The 18,422-nt window shown below is 39.3% G+C and overlaps 1 protein-coding gene across 2 annotated transcripts in view; it reads right to left on the bottom strand.

Annotated features, from left to right (window-relative positions):
• The window catches only part of LOC118226823 (metallophosphoesterase MPPED2), a 51,966-nt gene extending 45,676 nt beyond the window's left edge, over nt 1-6,290 (bottom strand). The window contains exons 1-2 of one of the 2 annotated variants that reach the window (XM_035416748.1): nt 6,010-6,290; nt 3,383-3,627 (exon numbers count right to left, since the gene is read on the bottom strand). In XM_035416748.1, the coding sequence (XP_035272639.1) occupies nt 3,383-3,510 (128 nt within the window). In that variant the 5' untranslated portion in view covers nt 3,511-3,627; nt 6,010-6,290. Of the gene's footprint in view, nt 1-3,382; nt 3,628-4,747; nt 5,500-6,009 lie in introns of those variants that run through there. The other variant, XM_035416749.1, reaches the window with a different exon arrangement.
• Nucleotides 6,291-18,422: the final 12,132 nt, after the last annotated feature.

Genomic DNA, 18,422 nt, shown 5'->3' with positions numbered 1-18,422 from the left:
TAAAATTGATACCGCTGGTGTAATACTAAAACTGTGTGGTGCTGTGACACACTAACCTGATAGTTTCCATCCAATTACAATGAGAACATCAACTATTCATAAACCGTCACGAGCACAATCAAACACAATACTCCGCAGTCCTGACGGTCCAGTTTAGACGGAGGATGAAGTGACATCACACCTTGACACTCAAGACTGGTAGAAGTACATCTGCCGGAATGAGGCCTTTTAGAGAGGCAAACCCCTTATATAACTTTTGCATCCTGGAACTACACAAGTGTGTTTAAATCATGCTCTGCTGATTTTCATAACTGCTGGTTCTGTTGGGGGTCAGGGGGAGAAACTGAGGTTATATATATATATATATATATATATATAGAATAAAGAAAGTACACTCTTCCCAGTACTGATCAGCAAACAACCATCAGCAGATTGAAGAATTACTGCTTTAAATGGAAAAGCAATCATGTTGTACCAGCTTAACCAGATTTGCCTCCAGTTCATGCTAGCCTTGTTACAGCCCTATAGTGGAAAGGGGTTTATTAGAGTCGAAGTATACAATAAAAACCTTCAGTATGTCAACTGACACTTAACCCCCTGCACTAACACAGGGGCCGAGGAACTTAATCAAGTGTTCTCCTGTTTCACAATCCAATTCATCTCGGGGACTGCCTGTCCAGTAAAACAAAAGCCCAAACTGGAATGCTACTCTGTCCTCTGGGAAAGCCTGCTCAAGGCCTCTTCAGCACGCAATGGTCGAAAGCGAGAGGAGCAGCTTAGATTCAAATTCGGCAGGATGTTTGCCTCAGAAGGCATGGATAAGCTCAGAATGAAAATTTGTAGAGCAATTAATGTCTTTTGAAAAGACGGTCGCATGTTCTCATTTGCCATTATTTCCATATGATTCATTGGGAATGTTTGTCTCTCTAGCTCACTCACACAAAGGAGATAAACTAGTCTTCTTTAACAGCAAATATCAAATCTTTTTTGTTTTGGGAAAAAGTCAATCCCTAAACAATTATCATAAAATATATGCAAATAAAATGATTTTTTTTTGGGTAAGAATCTATAGAAGATGCCTTTCTATTTGTTAGACAATGATTTACAATAGTTTTTATAGGCTATTCAAGAAACAAGGACAAGAAACATAACCAATAAACAGATTCAATTTTGAATTACACCAAATCCACCAGGAAACGCAACTGTTTTTGAAGCATTTTTCATAAATGAGATATTACGAACATTATTTTGGACCAAGGACAGCAACAAATTTCATCATTCAACTCAGCTTGTCATCAAAGGTCTGGTAAATTGATATTCGCAAAAAAAAGATCCAGGCCTTTTGTTTGAATGAAAGCCCGCACTCTTGTGAAGTACTGCAGAGGCAGTTTTAATTACACAGCCCAAGTAATGACAGGGCTTATCATTTTGTTTTAAATTAACATTTTAATAAAATAAAGGCGCTCTTACTGTCCACAGTGCAGGCAATGCCTGCCAACGTTGATAGCAAAATGGCCAACTATATACATATTAGGAGGTTGAACTCGTTGGGGAAGCACGTTGGCTATTTACTGTAAGTTTCTGTTAAGTGCACGACCGATTCCGAGCGGAGGGTGCGTGTCATCTGGACAAATGTTGGCCACCGATCAGCGGGAGAGCAGACAGCATGGCACTGCAACCCTGGAGGTCTGGCAGGCCTTTATTTTACATATTCATGCGTGTTCCAGTGAAATTAAACATAATGTAATTATGGTCTCAACCTGAATCATTTATTTTCTGTTTACATGTATACCCTCTGAAGGGGGGGGGAGGGAGTTGGGGGGGCATGGCTGAGTTTAGCAAATGCAGATGGATCCTAGGCTAGTCCTGTTTTGAGGGTGAGGTTCAGATGTTGTTACATGTGGTAATTCATCTGGGCGTGGGGTTGAACGTGGCCATTCTCAAGCTTGCACGAGGGTCACAGAGCTAAGTGTTTCGCTGCTCCGCGTTCTATGTCTCTACAAAAGAGGCGTTAGTGTGCCATGGAAACCATAACACCCTTTCCCGAATCTGCCAGCGCTGAGAACTACGGAGCAAGTGGGTGGGAAACATTAAGACCTATTAAGTTTCAAAGGCCATTTTTTTTTTTGGTTCAAGGAACACCAACTTTATTTATGCTTAAAGAGTCCTAACATAGACAGAAGACTTACCCCAGGCGACTCAGATCATTATCTCACAAAATCTAAACAGGCTTTACTTTCCCAGAACAGGGCATGTATTCCAAAAGAAAGACTGCACTGTGTGCACTGTGAGGTCTTCAAGAGGGCGTTAGGGCAACCAATCTTTGGAGGAAAGTCCAGAGCCAGAAAAACAGTCACTGTTGAAGTTATACAAACTGATGTTTTGCTGCCCACAATGCAATAAATGTTTTAGTAAATGCCCATGGCCATACTATGATTTATGAAATTTAGAAAAACGTACTCTAATTAATACTTTTCCATATAGTCACTCACTTTTTCTAAAGATGTAGGCTATATTTGACCAATTTTAACGCTCCACGGGATTGGATCCCAACAGAACAAACAAAGCACACTCATACACTCACATACACAGTATTTACAAAACGAGCAAGCTTGAAAAATTAGTGAGACTGCAAAACCTAGCTCCTACTTTTGATTCAGCAATTGTGGTTTGTATCTCAGAAATTACACTCACTGTAGAATGTAATCATAAATAAAACAGAATTAAATTTGAATCTGTAAATATTCTGACTTTGTTCTATTCAATGAGAATCCTTGCAATTTTCAGATGTTTTAAATGATTAGATGGTCTCTGGTAATTTGTTTTACATTAGTGTGCAAAGAAGAGCAGGAGTCTTGGCTGGAACAATTTGAAACAGACTACAACATCACACACAGCGAGTTGATTTTAAGTGTACTGATTTTGCAGAGTAATAGGGATAAATTCCTGACATATTGCACATAAATGCATCACTTTTTTCTATAACAAATTAATGACACTATTTACTGCAACTAGTCAGAAATTTCTACATCACTAGTCTGAAAATATCTAGATGACAAATTGCAAGTCATTCAAAAGCAAGTTTTACAAAGGAACTGAAAAAGGATAGAAGTATTTTAAGACTGTGTAAGAAATACATGACAAAATTATTCAGCCCAAGAAATCTTACACTGGCTGCTGATAGTACACCATTTTTTAAATCTCAGCATGAGTAATGCCATCACAGTAGAAGAAAAGCTTTTACAGGTTGCACTGTAAGTCGCTCTGGGCAAAGGAATTTTCTAAATTAATGTAACAAGTGCAAAATCATGTTCTTCAGGCAAGCAAAAACTCAAGCAAATGTACCCTTTTCAAAGACGGAAACCAAAAGAACAGCACTCACATGTGGACATGGGGCGGCTGGAAGCGGCTCTGGTTGATGTTGTAATGGGTGAAGGCCTGCGTGGGGTTGGAGCTGTACTCATCCACAGTGATGGTCACTTTGCCCTGGGAGGGAATACCATGAGCCATCCTCCCACCTTTTGGACGCTAACGGTTTACCAGGATCCAGGGCTGAGTTGTGCAGCGGGCATCCTTCAGAACCTCCTCTCAGAAGCGAAAACGACTGACCCAGCAGCAGGCCACGATCTGCGTGAAGACCAAGACCAACACAAAGAAGTAACACCCCATTAATTGTTTATCCATTTATGTAACAAGTTAAGAAAAATACAATAAAAATACAATACGGAAACGAAGGAATTCACAGACACAGCACCTACACAGTTTTATGAACCTCATCACAATTACAGGAGATTAGATTGTGATTCAGACACTGTGGGTCTTTTTAGTATTTAGGTGCACTGTCTGACTGAATTAATTCGCTGAGTGAGGTCCTAATAAAACAACATAAGGTTGTTTTTAAACATGAATAGCCTACAAGATATAAGCAAAAATAAATTAAAATAGCAAACAGCAAATTGAAACCATTTTAAATATATAAACAGAATCACACAATAACAATAACACTGCGACCATTATGCTTCTAAGTATTTTTCATAAAAGTGTTCACTTCAATTACAAAAAGGTTTATGACAGTTATCCTAACCATACCGACTATCTGGTCCAGCTCTTAATATCTTATATCCAGAAGATGAATAAGTCACTTACAATGTGTTGTGACTTACAGTATTTTCTAAAAACAATTAGGCTACACTAAATCAGCTAGTGTAGTACCAGACAGTTATGTGTGGTAAAATAAAGTAGCCTAATGTAACAGCGTTACCTTGTTTTATTTATGATAAAACCATTGAACTACTTATTCAGTGATGAATAAATTGCTGATCTAAGCGTCCAATATATTTTTAACCACAAAAAATCATTTAAGACGGCATGAAGATAAGATGTTGAATCAGGCACTGATTAATAAAACTCTCAAGATTCTCAAATGTTTCCCCACAAAATAAAGTTAGAAATATTCGTGTCCAAACAATTGCAATAAATTTAAGCCGTTTCTCTTTTTTTAATTTTTTGTTTTCACTTATAATTTGTTGTTGACGTTAAAATCAAAAAAGAAAAAATAAGATCCAGAAAATGAACTTGACACTTGTATAACTAACCGGCTACCTTTCTCACAGTAAAACGTTGACTTGCAAATCATTCAAGAGAAAAAATAAAGCATGAGGTTAGCAAAAATTCACATAAAATGCACTGCATAAAAAACTAAACCGTTTGCACTTCCCAAAAGGATCCTAGTCGTAATACAAGTTACCGGCGATGCTTGATTTTTCATGCCGTCCGGGAAGCTCCCTCTCCTGGGCTTCTGTTGTGCTTTGCTCGCCTCTAGCGTTCGCTCCCCCCGTGCGATTCCCTGATTGATTACAGTCAGTAGCCAATGGGTTTGACATCACACCCTGCTGGCTTTTATACAAGATCTTCTGCCCACCGTCATTCATGCTAAACCTTTCCAGGACAACTACTATAACGCCATCGTTAATATAAAGTCAAAACAATGCCCACCGGTCCATGAGTTCAATTGAGGATATATTTCCGCGCGTACAGTCTCCCGCTACAATGTGTAGAAATGCTGCAACACGGAGGTTGCACGGTGTTCTCAGCTCTAATGAAACACAGCTAAAACTGTTTTCCTACACACAGCAACCAAGCTAGCTAGCTTCTAAATACGCTTTATTGTATACTGTTGAGTTTCGTCCAAATTCTACCTATTCTGTTTAAAACACAATAACATTGGGCCTCAAAAATAGTAATTTTCCAGCTTTCAAAAAATGCAAGGGATTGCAAATGCACTTGAAATTGTGACCGTATTTCAATTCAAACTATCTGCCCTGAACTTTGACCAGTCAACTGTGCAGAACGCAATTTAGCTAGCTAGCCAGATAGCTAAAATAAAATGACATCGTGCAACGTTAGCTAACAATATAAAATATTATTGCCTAAATTCTGCAATAGCTAGCTACCGAGATACCTAGATTGTAAGAGTGAGCCAGTGAGCGAACCGTAAAACATTCTCGTTGCATTTACGCGCACTGTTTGGCTTCAGTTCTTACGTTTTCGAGTTACATAAGGAACTCTGGCCTCTCTTGTTGATTTAGCATTGTAAAAACGAAAGAGTAACAAGCCAAGTTTTATTTTATGTATGCATATTTTCTACAAAGCATTTACAAACAAATCACTTATCGGGAGAAATGGGGGAAAACCCGACCAAATTGAACCTCTGACACCGCAGAGGATCACCGCGTCGCTTCCACAACATTCCTGTAATAAAGCGCAATAGCATAATAAAGCCATAACTACGGTGTATATTTGGGTTTAAAAATAGCCTACATTCATCGTTATACTGAAAAGAACACTGATGGTTGGTTGAACAGCTGGTTATCTACTGCGTTTAGGCACTGCACTAACCTCCTGGTTCTTTTTCCCCCGAAAATGACAGGGCACCTCTAACCCACGGCTTTGTGTCGTGTTATTTTTTTCCCTGCGATTTTCTCACAAATCGGGAAGCGAATACCTTACCGTTGGCCAAGATGTGTCCAGGGGTTGCCCTCTATGTTGTTAGAGACGCCGATCCATAGAGAATGAATGCAGATTAGAGAGGCTGAAAGGTTGAGACTGGAGCAGGCAGGGCAGAACCTTCGACCCTGAGAGACCCCCGGCTGTCTCTTGTGGAACTGAGATAGACAGAAGCCGAGAGAGAGGAGAGAGCAGCCTCGATCTGGGAAAAAGGGAGCCTGAGGAGTGCAGTGCAGTGAGAAGGGACTGCCACTGGGGTCAGAGAGCATAGCACTAGCTCACACAGACTTGCACGGGCAAAGCAGGCACACACTCCATTTACTGTACAGAGCAACAGCCATTATAGGTCGCGCCCACGTGGAGATTTATATGTAGGCAATGTGTTTCGGTAGCAATGGTTATGCCCGAATATGCACGTTTTTGGTGCGACACTATGAGTTATTGGATGATGAAGCTAAGGAGGACGATGTGAACCTACCTCTCTTTTTTTGCTAATTTAACAAAACCATTGTTTTAAGTCTGTCTTTTTGCGTCACGATTTCTGGTTGTGTAATCCTATTATATGTTTAAACGATCACTATTCGAAACACAAGAAAACATATATGATAGAGCCATTATCTGGAACGTATTCACCGGAATAATTTGTCAACTACATCGGTAATAAGGCCTACTACTTTATTTAGATTTATTATGCACTTTGCGGTAGAGCGAGTGCTCCGTTGTATTAAAAACATTACCTGTATGTTTTTGACTGATTACCAAGGAAATGTCATAACCTGCTAGAAATAACCAACAGAGCCATTAGCGCACTGAATCAGAAAAATCTATCTATTTCAAACGATTAATATATGCATAATTGTTTTATTATTTTATTTTATATATAGCCTACTATTTTATTTTATTTTATTTATTTATTTATTTTACCAGGTTGCCCGGCGTCACCCAAGCACAAACGGTCGATTTGCTCTTGACACTTCATTATAGGTGCAGTTTAATTTGGGGTCGCTCACAATTGCTTTCAGCACTAAATTGATAATTGTGTCTGAGAAAACAGGCACAAATTGGATGCGGAGTTAAAAGAGGAACTGAGTGAAGCCTGTTTTGTGCAAGGTCAAAGGCCTGCAGAACTCTTTGTGGAATAGGAAATTCATGGGAGAAGATGGCAACGCTTCTCAGCATGAAAGGGGGGAAGGGAGGGATTTGGGCTGGGGTGTTGAATATGACTGTGTTAAGAGGTCCCTGGAGGGTACATGTCACCAAGCCCAGTTGGGCTTCCAGAGTGTAATGGATCCAGTTTCACACATGATGGGTGTGTTAACGCAGCAGCAATGTTTGGGAGTGGTGGGGGCGGCAGCCTTATGGCTCCCCCTGACCAATGCGGCACATAGCTCCAATACACAGAGGAAGGCTGGTGTCCCTGGGTTCACTCATCCTGTCAGAGGTGGGGAGGGCGTCTCTATTCACACAGCCTTGTTCAGTCAGTCTGCCTGGGGAGCCGTCCTGGTGGGTTGCGTTACAAATGTACAGGGTTCCTCTCTGCGTGACAACACTGGTGCGAATGCAGGAGTCACAGTGACAGCACATGTTTGTGTAGTCCTCAGAGTGGGAACTATATGGGGCCACTGGAGTACTTTCCACACTATTACCATTGCAATTGCCCAGCCAGTTAAGAGTGGTGTATATATTATTGTAAAATGCGTATTATTGTGAGTGATTTGGTGTATTTCATTAGAATTTAGGCTTAGATCAATACGAGGACTCAGGCTTTTAGAGTAATTGTCCCTCAAACTCAAAAGGTTATGGATTGATACAATATGCTTTGATGAATAAAAAAGAAGACAACTGATCTCTGTGATGATTATGCAAATTTGACTCAGGAGAATTTTTCTGCATCTTCTAAAATTTCATCTGACCAGTCACGTGTTTACATCCCTGGCAGCTGCAAGTCAAGGTAGATTTTCCAATGTTCTCTAATGTCTAATACCTAATGTCCAATTTCTTATATATGCTTCAGTTTACATAGGCCATCAAAGCATTTCCCTGCTGTTTAGCTGAGAGAGTAATTTACATCTGACTTTCTCTTATCTCGAGAAATACACTTCCATCTGCTAGCCACTGGGTGCTAATGTGTGGCGTTTGAATGCCATTCATAGAGGTCAGCTTTAAACATTATACCACCATTTGTGCATTTAGTTGCATAAATAATGAAACTGGCAGTAAAGGACCCAAATGTCAGATGAAAAGTGGTTTTGGTTATGAATTTTAAAGTTCAGTTAAAGTCAATCAAGGTCACTTATCCAATAGAAAGATTTGTACAATATAAAATGCATATGCACTGCTAAAACAGATTGTATACAGTATGTTATTACCAAAGTATAAACAATGTATACAATATTTAGGTATGAAAGAAATAAAACTAGTTATTTTTAGGGCTGATAGAATTCAGTTCAGAATGATTTCTTTGAAGAAAAATAGTAATCTAAACAATGCCTTGCTTAACATACAGTGGCATTTGTCAAGCTGTGAAATTTCAGGTATTATACAAAATACACGTGCATACATACAACTGACAAAAGAATGGCTAAACTCATAATGACTTGAAATAATGGATTTGATAAATGCATTTAACAATATGATATTGCTATTTTTGCTCATTTCAGATCCAAGCACTAGAAGATAATTTAAATATATAGGCTAAACTACCTCAAAAATGACAGCAAACATGTACCAAATTAAACCCAAAGTTGGATATAGCGGAAACCATCAACTGGACTAGAAATAAACAAAATGCTATTAATTGCAACAATGTGGCTACATTTGGTTGCAGTTCAGATAATATATTATAAAGCACTACTGTGAAACTCATAACATTAAAAGTGTGTTGCAGGTGACATCATCATTCAAGTGCACTTAATTCTACAAATTACTCAGGTTGCACAATTCAGTGCTAGAATACTTGTACCAATCCAACTATCATTTCACAATGGCTGTATGTATTTAGAAAGAGTGCATATAGGGCTGTAGTACATATTGCAAAAAACCTAATGTCTGAAATCAGGACATAGTAATCCTGTGCATAAATCCCATATCAAGCTCAAGTTGCAACAGACACCCTGAGGATCAGGTTCTGAGGATGTGTACTAGCCTGATTTATAGCACAATTATCTAAGTTCTCCAAAGGTTTACAGTTATCATAGATGTATTCCTTCTGAGAGAGAATACTGTATGTGAACATAGCTTTTTCACGCAGGATATAAAACTATTTGTTCCTTTGTGTAAGGACATAAAACAATTCAAAGACTCTAAAACTTTGTCCCAGTAATCTGCTTATTTTTTCTGTTTTATTTTCTGTTTCTCAGAAGAAAGTCTCAGATTGTTCAGTGATTATAAACATAAATCCTTTCATACTCCTTCCAAACTTGTCAAAAGTTAAGATTTATATTTCTAATGCTATGAGTTCCACAGTCCACTTCAGAGACAAATAAATACAAATAAAAAATCAAATATTTTTTCCTTTCGTTCGGAGAGACAAAAAAGGTAAAACTGAAAAACATTGTTCTTGCCAGGACTCAGGAGGATGAGGCCAAATCTTCAACACATGAGACTGTATAAATCTCATGCTGTGTACATTTTGCAGTTTACAGGCTGATATTTTCAAGATGGGTCTTCTGGGTTTGCTCCTGGGAGTGCGTGTTCCAGGAAAACCAGGATGTTGAGACATGGAGTTATAGACATGGCCTGTAAATATGGATTCACACACTATTATCTAACAGAGAAAGCCCATACACCTCAATGACGAATGCTTTGGCTCCAAGCTGCAGGTGAGACACTGATTCCTGCCCTCTTTGCTCTAGTGAAGGTCTGAGCATTGTCAATACAGAAAAAAGCACAGCAGTACTAAACTCCTGCTCTACCTATGCTCAGACAAAGGAAAACTCTCCCAGAGGCAACACTGGAGTTCAGCCTGGCTAACTCACAAAAAGACGGTAAGAAATCATTCTCCGAATGTTTACATTGAAGAAAGGAAGCAACGTATTACCCCTGTGTGCCTAGTACCAAACCCCTGGCCTGAAGAGCACAGTGTAAGAATATACAGTAGACAAATATAATGAGCAAACACCTGTAAACATATATACAACAAAGGTTATTTGAAAGCACATTCATTATTTCTGTGAACAATGCTTTACTAGTAACACAACAGCATAAGGAACAGTTTGAACGACAAAAGGCTGACAAAAATACATAGAAAAAAGTGTTGGTAGAATAAATGCTATGATGTGAACAGCACCTTTGGCCATGTACACAAAGTAGCAAAACTAGCACTATACAACTTATTTAGGCTTGCCATTGCTAATGTGACTTATATTTAATTAATAAGAGTCATCGTTAATTAATCGTGAGGCATCTACCAACCTTGCCCGCGGTCATCCACTGTCTCTCTTGCATCTTTATCCTGGTCCTGAAGTCAAAGGGACAATAACTGCTTTGATTAAGAAGAGAGTTTCCCTGGCATTGGTATCAAACTGGCAGGGATGCAGGCTTCATGAGAGACAGGATACGCACACATCGGGTAGAGATACTCGAGAGGTCAGCGGGCAGGCGGCAGGAGGAATTTGAAATGATTGTGTAAATGCATTTATGCTGTGTGTTAACAGGGTGGTGGGGGTCAAGGGAGCTGGGAATTCTGAAAACAGGGTGAAAACAGTGGACTAAAGGAGGAGATAAAATGACTCGTACTGGAGAGCAGTCAACCTGACTGAAAAAATACCCGGGAAAAGGCAGAATGAGCGACAGGGCTGATACATATCTGATGGATGCCCCGCGCGCGGGTGTCAGTGCTCTCTGGCCTGCTGGGAGATTTGATGCCGTTTCCTTGGAGAAGTGACAAAAGGGGACGAGCTGCGTCGTGCAGCCTGTTTTGGGGACTGCATGATAAGGGTGCGAACGAACCACAGACAGGCTGGAAACGGATCGCGCCATTGAAGTGTTCTCCACTCGTCTCCCGCTCTATTTCACAGATGTCTAAAACGCCATTTGATTTGGAGAAGGATGTCAATTTCAATGACAAATTTGATGCTCCTTCTCTTATTCGCCATAGCTATTGACAGAATGGTGCCGTTGGTGCAGACACAATGAACCTGCTGACAAAGTAGTTGCTATGAAATAAATATTTACTGGCATCCTTGCGGATACTTTCTTATTTGATTATATTTTCCGAAATGGCATGAAAATAAAATATTTATTTATGCTGCTGTAAATGGCCTGTTTTCCTGTTATTTGGATGCAAGAAAATTACATTGGATTCTGTCAACATATTTGTATGCTTCTAGGGATAATGAAGATGAACAAATGTTCATTTTCTGATTTAAAATGTATGGAAGGAAAAATGGAATGTGAATACACAAATTGATGTACAGGGGTAAAATTGGTCTCAGATTAAGAGTAATGCATTTGAGTATGTTCTGCATGGGAATCAGTCTGATATACATCAGGCATTCCTATTTAAATTGAATACAAATTATATACTGCACCCAAATCAGACACCCCCTCACTAGTACCCACAACAGTAACAAATAGCAAATAACTGTATGACTTACAAAATAATTTTGCCCTTTCTGACCAAACAAGCTTCTCCTCTCTGCAACAAGGTTTGACCATATCATCATGTTACTTTCAATTCCCATTACTCAGGAATAGATGGTCTTCCTCTCACTGTTTGTAATGGCAACAGATACTGTGGCCTGACAGGTAAGAATTCAATAAACTTTTCATTATGCAAAACGACGAAACAATCCTACAAACCACGTCCAGGGTTTTATGTTCTGTCACAAGCCATTTACAGCATACGGCAGAATATCAATGATTTACAGTCTTTTAGCAAAGCACAGATGAAAGATGCATGCAGCTGGCCAGATACTATCTTTATAATTTTGGATATAGAGGTTGTTTTTAGCCATAATGCTTCTCTGTGTCCTGATGAATCAGATTGGCAGTGCTGCCCTCTGAAAGAGATTACACAAATGTATGCAAAGCCTGTAAATGATTTATACTGTGGTGTGCAACAAAGGCCTGTTATTGTTCTACCGACAAGGAGAAGAATGGACAACATAAACCACAAGAGAGAATAAGACAGAGGATGAGAAAAGCCTATTCAGATGGGGATGACACTAGAGATTACACACCAACAGCGTGATGTGGTTACAAAGAAATTGTAAACAAAATTTGCGATTGTAAAATTGCGATAGTAAATAAAAATAGTTATATTCTATATATAAGGGGCAGCTACTCAATCAAGCTCAAAAGCAGGAATTAAATCAGAAAAGAGCATCTATCCCAAGAGTCATATTTCTGTGTGTGTCATTTAATGATCAATGTTCATTACTGTTGTTAAATGTCATTCTAAGTGCACCAGCAACGAGAGTGAATTAGATCGGTTATTGCTTTGAGTAGAAGACAGCTCAATAAAAGGAAAGAAGCACCAACTCTAGAAATGCTCAAAATAATTGTAGTCAGATATGAAATATATGAGTACCTAGTGTTTATGACCATGTAAGCTTGCAAGTGTTGTTGTGATAGTGCATTATTTTACGTTGCACATAGGCTGGACCAGTTTTTCCATTCAGTTTTTCCATTCTTTTATGAACTTGAATTTTCCCTTGCATTTAAAATGAAATGAATCAACCAGAGATGCTAGAAAATACACAGTACTCAAGAAGTGGTCTGGACATTTCTACACATAATTTTTTAATCACAGTTGCAGTTGCACCTTTATTATTATCATCAAGTGTACTGAGGCCCATTTACTGTGCTTAAGGAGTGACTTTTTTCCAGCATGCTACCCAAGGTAAATGGTACAGCCACCTATGAAATGTCCTTGGATTATATGGTTGCGTATTTTTCTCCTGCTTCCAAAGAGACGGGAACACAAAGGGGGAGGGTTATGAATGCACAAACCAGACGTTTACAGAAAGAAAAGAAATTGCTACCGGATCGGCAAGCCTTGATGCGGCATTAGGTTTATACACTATTCATGGGCTGTAAGGCATGCTTTATGGGAAAAACGGGGCCGTTAGTTTCAGCCGCTAAAGGGACTGATTTGTTTGCAGCCCACACGAATATTAACACACCACAGAGCCGAGCACCTTTGTAACGTACGCCGCGGTTGGCGACATAGCTGCACTCACAGGGGACTCTGGGGCTTAAGAAGTGGGGGTGCGCTGATGGTTGGCGGTGGGGGTGGGGGAGTTGTTGGGTGAGGGTAATTGTTTCTCTCAAACAGAGAGATAGTGGCAGCTGGACCCGAACGTCTTCCCCTCCCCGCCCCAGACGCTCACTTGGAACTGTCACTCCGGCACATCGTCCTTGAAGGCCAGGGTGACACGCGTAAGGGCTTCTCTCCTCATCACCGCCACCGCCGACTCTGGTGACTGGCGGCACCGGCGGAGCGGCACAGGGAATCACGCCGCCGTCATTCAAAGAGACGCAGGGAGGGATTCATCTGGGCATTTACATACCACCGAATCGCAGCTCCCAGATCTGAAAGTCCAGAGTCTTTACATCTAATTTGCTGCCGTGCTTTGTCGTGTGTATTATTCAATCTCGCCAACGCAACCAGGGACAGATAGATCTGGTCAGTTTCCCCAAGGAATGGATGGAAGATGTGCAGGTGCATTATACAGCATTGAGCCTATCACATCTGTTCTGTTGCTTCAACACTGTGCTGAGGCCTATGAAATCTCATGGGCAAGTGCTTATTAATTAGCCCCAACTTCCCCCCCCCCCATTGCCCATTCAAATAGTGCAGCTTCCTTTAACAGGCACATGTACTATGCACGTTGTCACCCCCTGCTGGCTTCCCCTGTGGAGGCATTGGCTTGATAAGAGTGGAAATAACTTCGGCAACACTGATCATTGGCTGGTCTGGGAAGATGCAGAAGTGGCCTAGCACTGTGTATTTCAAAGTGGGTGCCGTGAGATCCCTCCAGGGGTGCCTCAAAACTTATGTTAAAAATTAGGCTAAAAAAGATGATCAAACTAATAAATCATATTACAAATTTAAAAAAACAGATTTCAGTTCACAAATGATTTCAATTTATAATGGTAAGCTCATACTGCACATTCATTTCATTGGACAGTAGCAAGGTGAAAACTACTGCTAACTAAGAGAAACATCAATACTTGTCCCACATTTACATGTCCCCAAACCTTTTTGAGAATGTTCTATGGACAGATGAGTAAAAAGTGGAACCTTTTGGATGACACAGGTTCCATTATGTCAGGCATAAAGCATTTCACAGTGAGAACAGTAAAACATGGTGGTGGTGGTGGTATGATGATCTGGGGATGCTTTGCTGCCTCAGGACCTAGATGAGTCATTATTGAAGGAACCACAAATTCTGCTCTTTATCAGAAAATTCTTAAGGAAAATGTCTGGTCATTTGTTTGTGAGCTGAAGCTGAGGCATAATTGGGACTATACAGTAAGACAATGATCCAAAATACAAAAGCAAGTCCACATCCAAATGGCTGGAAAGAAACACAATTCAAGTTTTGGAGTGACCTACTCAAAGTCTTGACTTGAACCCAATAGACATACTGTGACAGGATCTGAAATGAAAAAACCTACCACTTTTGTCTGAATTAAAGCAGTTTTGCAAAGAAGAGTGGGCTAAAATTACTCCACGGTGGTGTGAAAGACTGATATCAAATTACAGGAAGCATTTTGTAGCAGTTATTGCTGCTAAAGGTGGTGCAATGAGTTGTTAAGTTTAAGGGGCCAATTACTTTTTCACATGGGTGATATGGGTGTTTGTTACCTTTTTTCATTAAATAAATGAAATAATAAATTTTAAAAATGTGTTTACTCAGGTTCCCTTTGTCTAATATTACATTTCAGTGTGACAAATATGCAATAAGTGGATGGGGAAAATGCTTTTTCATGGCACTGTAGCTTGTTGTACTTAGGCCAAGCAGCTTGCAGCATTATTGCATAAAATTGACAAAATAACTGAAACAACGTGTATGAGCAGGGATCTGGCAAGTTTCGAATCCTGACATTGGATTCGATAGGCTGTCGCGCTTATTGCATGAACTTAACGGAGTTGTTAAGTCATTAGCTATTTCAAGTGATAGGCTCACTGGCTAGTGGGAATTACCTATATATGCTATTTCTAAAAATATCATTTTTTTTAACGAAACAGATTTAATATTTTGACAATATTTTGTTCAACTACTTCTGTCTGTAATACAGATTTCCATGATTTACAAACATTTCATAGTGTCAGCAGTTTATGTCATCTAAATTGTGTACTGTGTATGATGTTGCAAACTCCTAATGTCATTTTGGGGTGACATGGAAAGGGAAATTATTTACAGGGCAGCCTTGGCTCTGAAAAATTTGGGAACCACTGGCCCAGCAATTCTCCAAAATCAAGTTCACCAATGAGTGAAAAACTAGTTTAGTTTAATATTGGCAGAAGATTGGAACATTGCGTGTCCACACCAGAACTGTGCATTGAAAGTGGTTTTGTGTTGGGCCTGTGGGTTGGTGCAATAAGACAAGCTCATGTGCCCATAACAATTTCACTGTGAGACACACAGTTATAGTGCTGCTAAAGGTGTGCTGTGCAATATAACAGTGACTTTAATGGAATGCAATGTTTATAAAACCTGATGAAAATCAATGATTACTGTGTTCAAGTTTAATATTTTAAAATATTAAATGATACTGTCTCCAGTATGTCTCCAGTGTTGCAATGATGTTGTCAGCAAGGGTTCAAATAATCCATGCATCTCCTCAAAAAAGTAAAAACATTGAGGTAAGGAACTGTTGTTAGGGGCAATCATACTTCTCCACTATAGGCTGTTCCATTGTATCCATTCACATGCACCTACAGATCATGAATTTTGTTGGCATAGCAGGGTAGCTGTGTAGAATGTAGTGGAATAAGGTAAGACTCATTTCATACAAGCTAACAAAAGATTGAGGTTTATTAATTGGTTAATTAATGTATTAAGCAGTCAGGGAAGTATATCTATGCTAAATTCCCTTTATATCCCGGTGCCATAAACAAAGAAGTAAAACAAATAAATCTTGAAATACATATATTTATCCTTCCTCATTATAATATGGACTTCTTGAACATTAATGTGGCCTGAATATGTCTAAAAGAGCTATGGATATACAGGTACTGCGTATGATTACACAGGAAGGTTCTGAATATTGCTTGGCCTTTAACTGTACCCATAACAATATCAATAACTGATAACCCTCCATATTTACGCAATACTACACCCAATCATGCCCCACCATGTGGGCATGGTGGGCCCAGTAGGCACAAGCAGCAGGCAAGTTTATTCCTGACCACTGTGCATATCACTACACTGAAAACTAGTATATTAGTAGGGCACAGCATGCCACTAAACATCCCCAAATACCTCTGATGACGGGAGAGAAAAATGTTCTTTTATAAAATTTAGTAAATAAATAGTAATTAAAAGTTCTCTCTTTTTTGTAGGCTTACTGGGAAATACTAAAAAGCAGACTATTTCTGTGAATGTCCATTTGTATAATACAATTATAAGAGGAATGGATTTACTCTTAGAAATGTACTTTTGATCTTATTTGATCCTGTTTTTCCATATTCTTTTATTAAGTCGGGAAAGGTTCAGAGAGGCAACATTTCACATCAAGCAGCAGATTCAGCCACAAACAAAATGAAAGCACCTTTCTTAAATGATTTGTACTTCCAGCTTTGATGAAAACTTTTAGATCTCAGGGTTAAGTGGGCAGCAGCCAAGCTTTTCAACAGAGATCAGAGTGAATGCCATGCTTTTGATTCCTTACCCCGATAGTATAAAATGCATGTTTACCCTTTGACTTCTAAAAAAAGAACCTACATCATTCCTTCATCAATTACCACTTCACCTTTATCCATACATCTCTAGCTCACACAAAACCACATAAATAGTCCACATAATTACAGATAATGCATGGAATATGTGAACAATATTGTACACTAATTGCACACATTTGAGAGTAGCATCCCTCCTTTTTGTCCTTTCATTATTTGGACCTTGCTGTGATCAGACTAACCTCCCCATACTCAAAGGGCAGCCCTTCCTATACCAGGCAGCTGCCACCATTGCACAATATCAAATCTCACAATGTAGGCCCAGTATTCTCATGACTGTAAACAGCAGTGTACTGCTGTACAAGGGAACCAAACTCACTGTTGTTCACATGGTTCCACTAAAACTTAAAATACAACAGTCTTTTCCCCTTTACCTCTCATAGTGCCCAGCAAAAATAGTCACACCCTTACACAGTTTTAAGATTTAGTTCCTTTCCAGGTGTAATTTGAAAGCTTGTGGAAATGGAGATGTGTTTATAACACAAGTATTCAAAAAATGTGCCCTGGTAGGTCTAAATTAATGCAGGAAAAGTGATTGTGATTTCAGGGGGAAAAAATCTGTTTTTAACAAAGATCAAAATTCAGTTAGTGAAATTAAAGAAAAGAAAAAAAAATGAAGATGAAGGGGCTCTGTCCTCAAGTCAGAGATGAAGCAGGCACCGATTAGAAATGAGAAAATCTAAATGTTGGGTATACCAATGAGCACGGTTAGCACAATAATCTGGAAGTAGCCTATGATTTCAACAATTTTCATCCTACAAATAAAACACATATTTTGTTCTTATGTTCACCAGTCTTTTGACCTGAGATATCAAAGTCAATTTCAAATATTTGTCAAATGGCATACATGCACCCACTCATGCTATTGTAAAGCCCCCCTATTGTATTGTTCTGCCTGCTGGTCCAGCTTGTGCTGTTTACACCAGCAACGTCTGCTTTACATCTCATCACAGATCATACAAGTGTAATCTGACTTTGACAGGGTAGGGGTTTGTCCAAATATGAATACCATGAACAGATAATATGTAGTATACAGAAGCTTTTTTCATCCCAAAAGTGAGAATGATATTACCATTCTGAATATCTTTGGAATGTAATTTTTGTGCTCGATAAAACATGCATGTACTACAGATATTTCTCATAGTTTGGGCTCTACTGAATTGCTTGCTTTTTCTAGGTGGATGTTGCCTGAAGAAATTCTAAGCAATTGGGCAGGCTTCCCCACAGCCTATTAGAGACTGTTATGCTGAAATGGTTATTAGATTTAACGCCCACATACCAGATCAAGTGAACTGAACTGCACTGTCCCAAACTGAACTTTTGAACTATTATCTGTACACTACATCAACAAATCAATTGAATCACTTGAAATTACTATTATGCCACTCTCTTTAATGCACTGACAATAAAACGCAGGGCCCCAATTCCTTACTTGCTAACTTTGAATACAAATCTTAGAAATTAAGCTGTCGTTCCCGACATGGTAGCTTGCAGTTACATTTGA

Source organism: Anguilla anguilla, chromosome 5 (assembly GCF_013347855.1).
Source record: "Anguilla anguilla isolate fAngAng1 chromosome 5, fAngAng1.pri, whole genome shotgun sequence".
Taxonomy (NCBI): Eukaryota; Metazoa; Chordata; class Actinopteri; order Anguilliformes; family Anguillidae; genus Anguilla; species Anguilla anguilla.
Note: the sequence above shows the minus strand (reverse complement) of the source record. Positions and strands in the feature narration are given on the sequence as shown.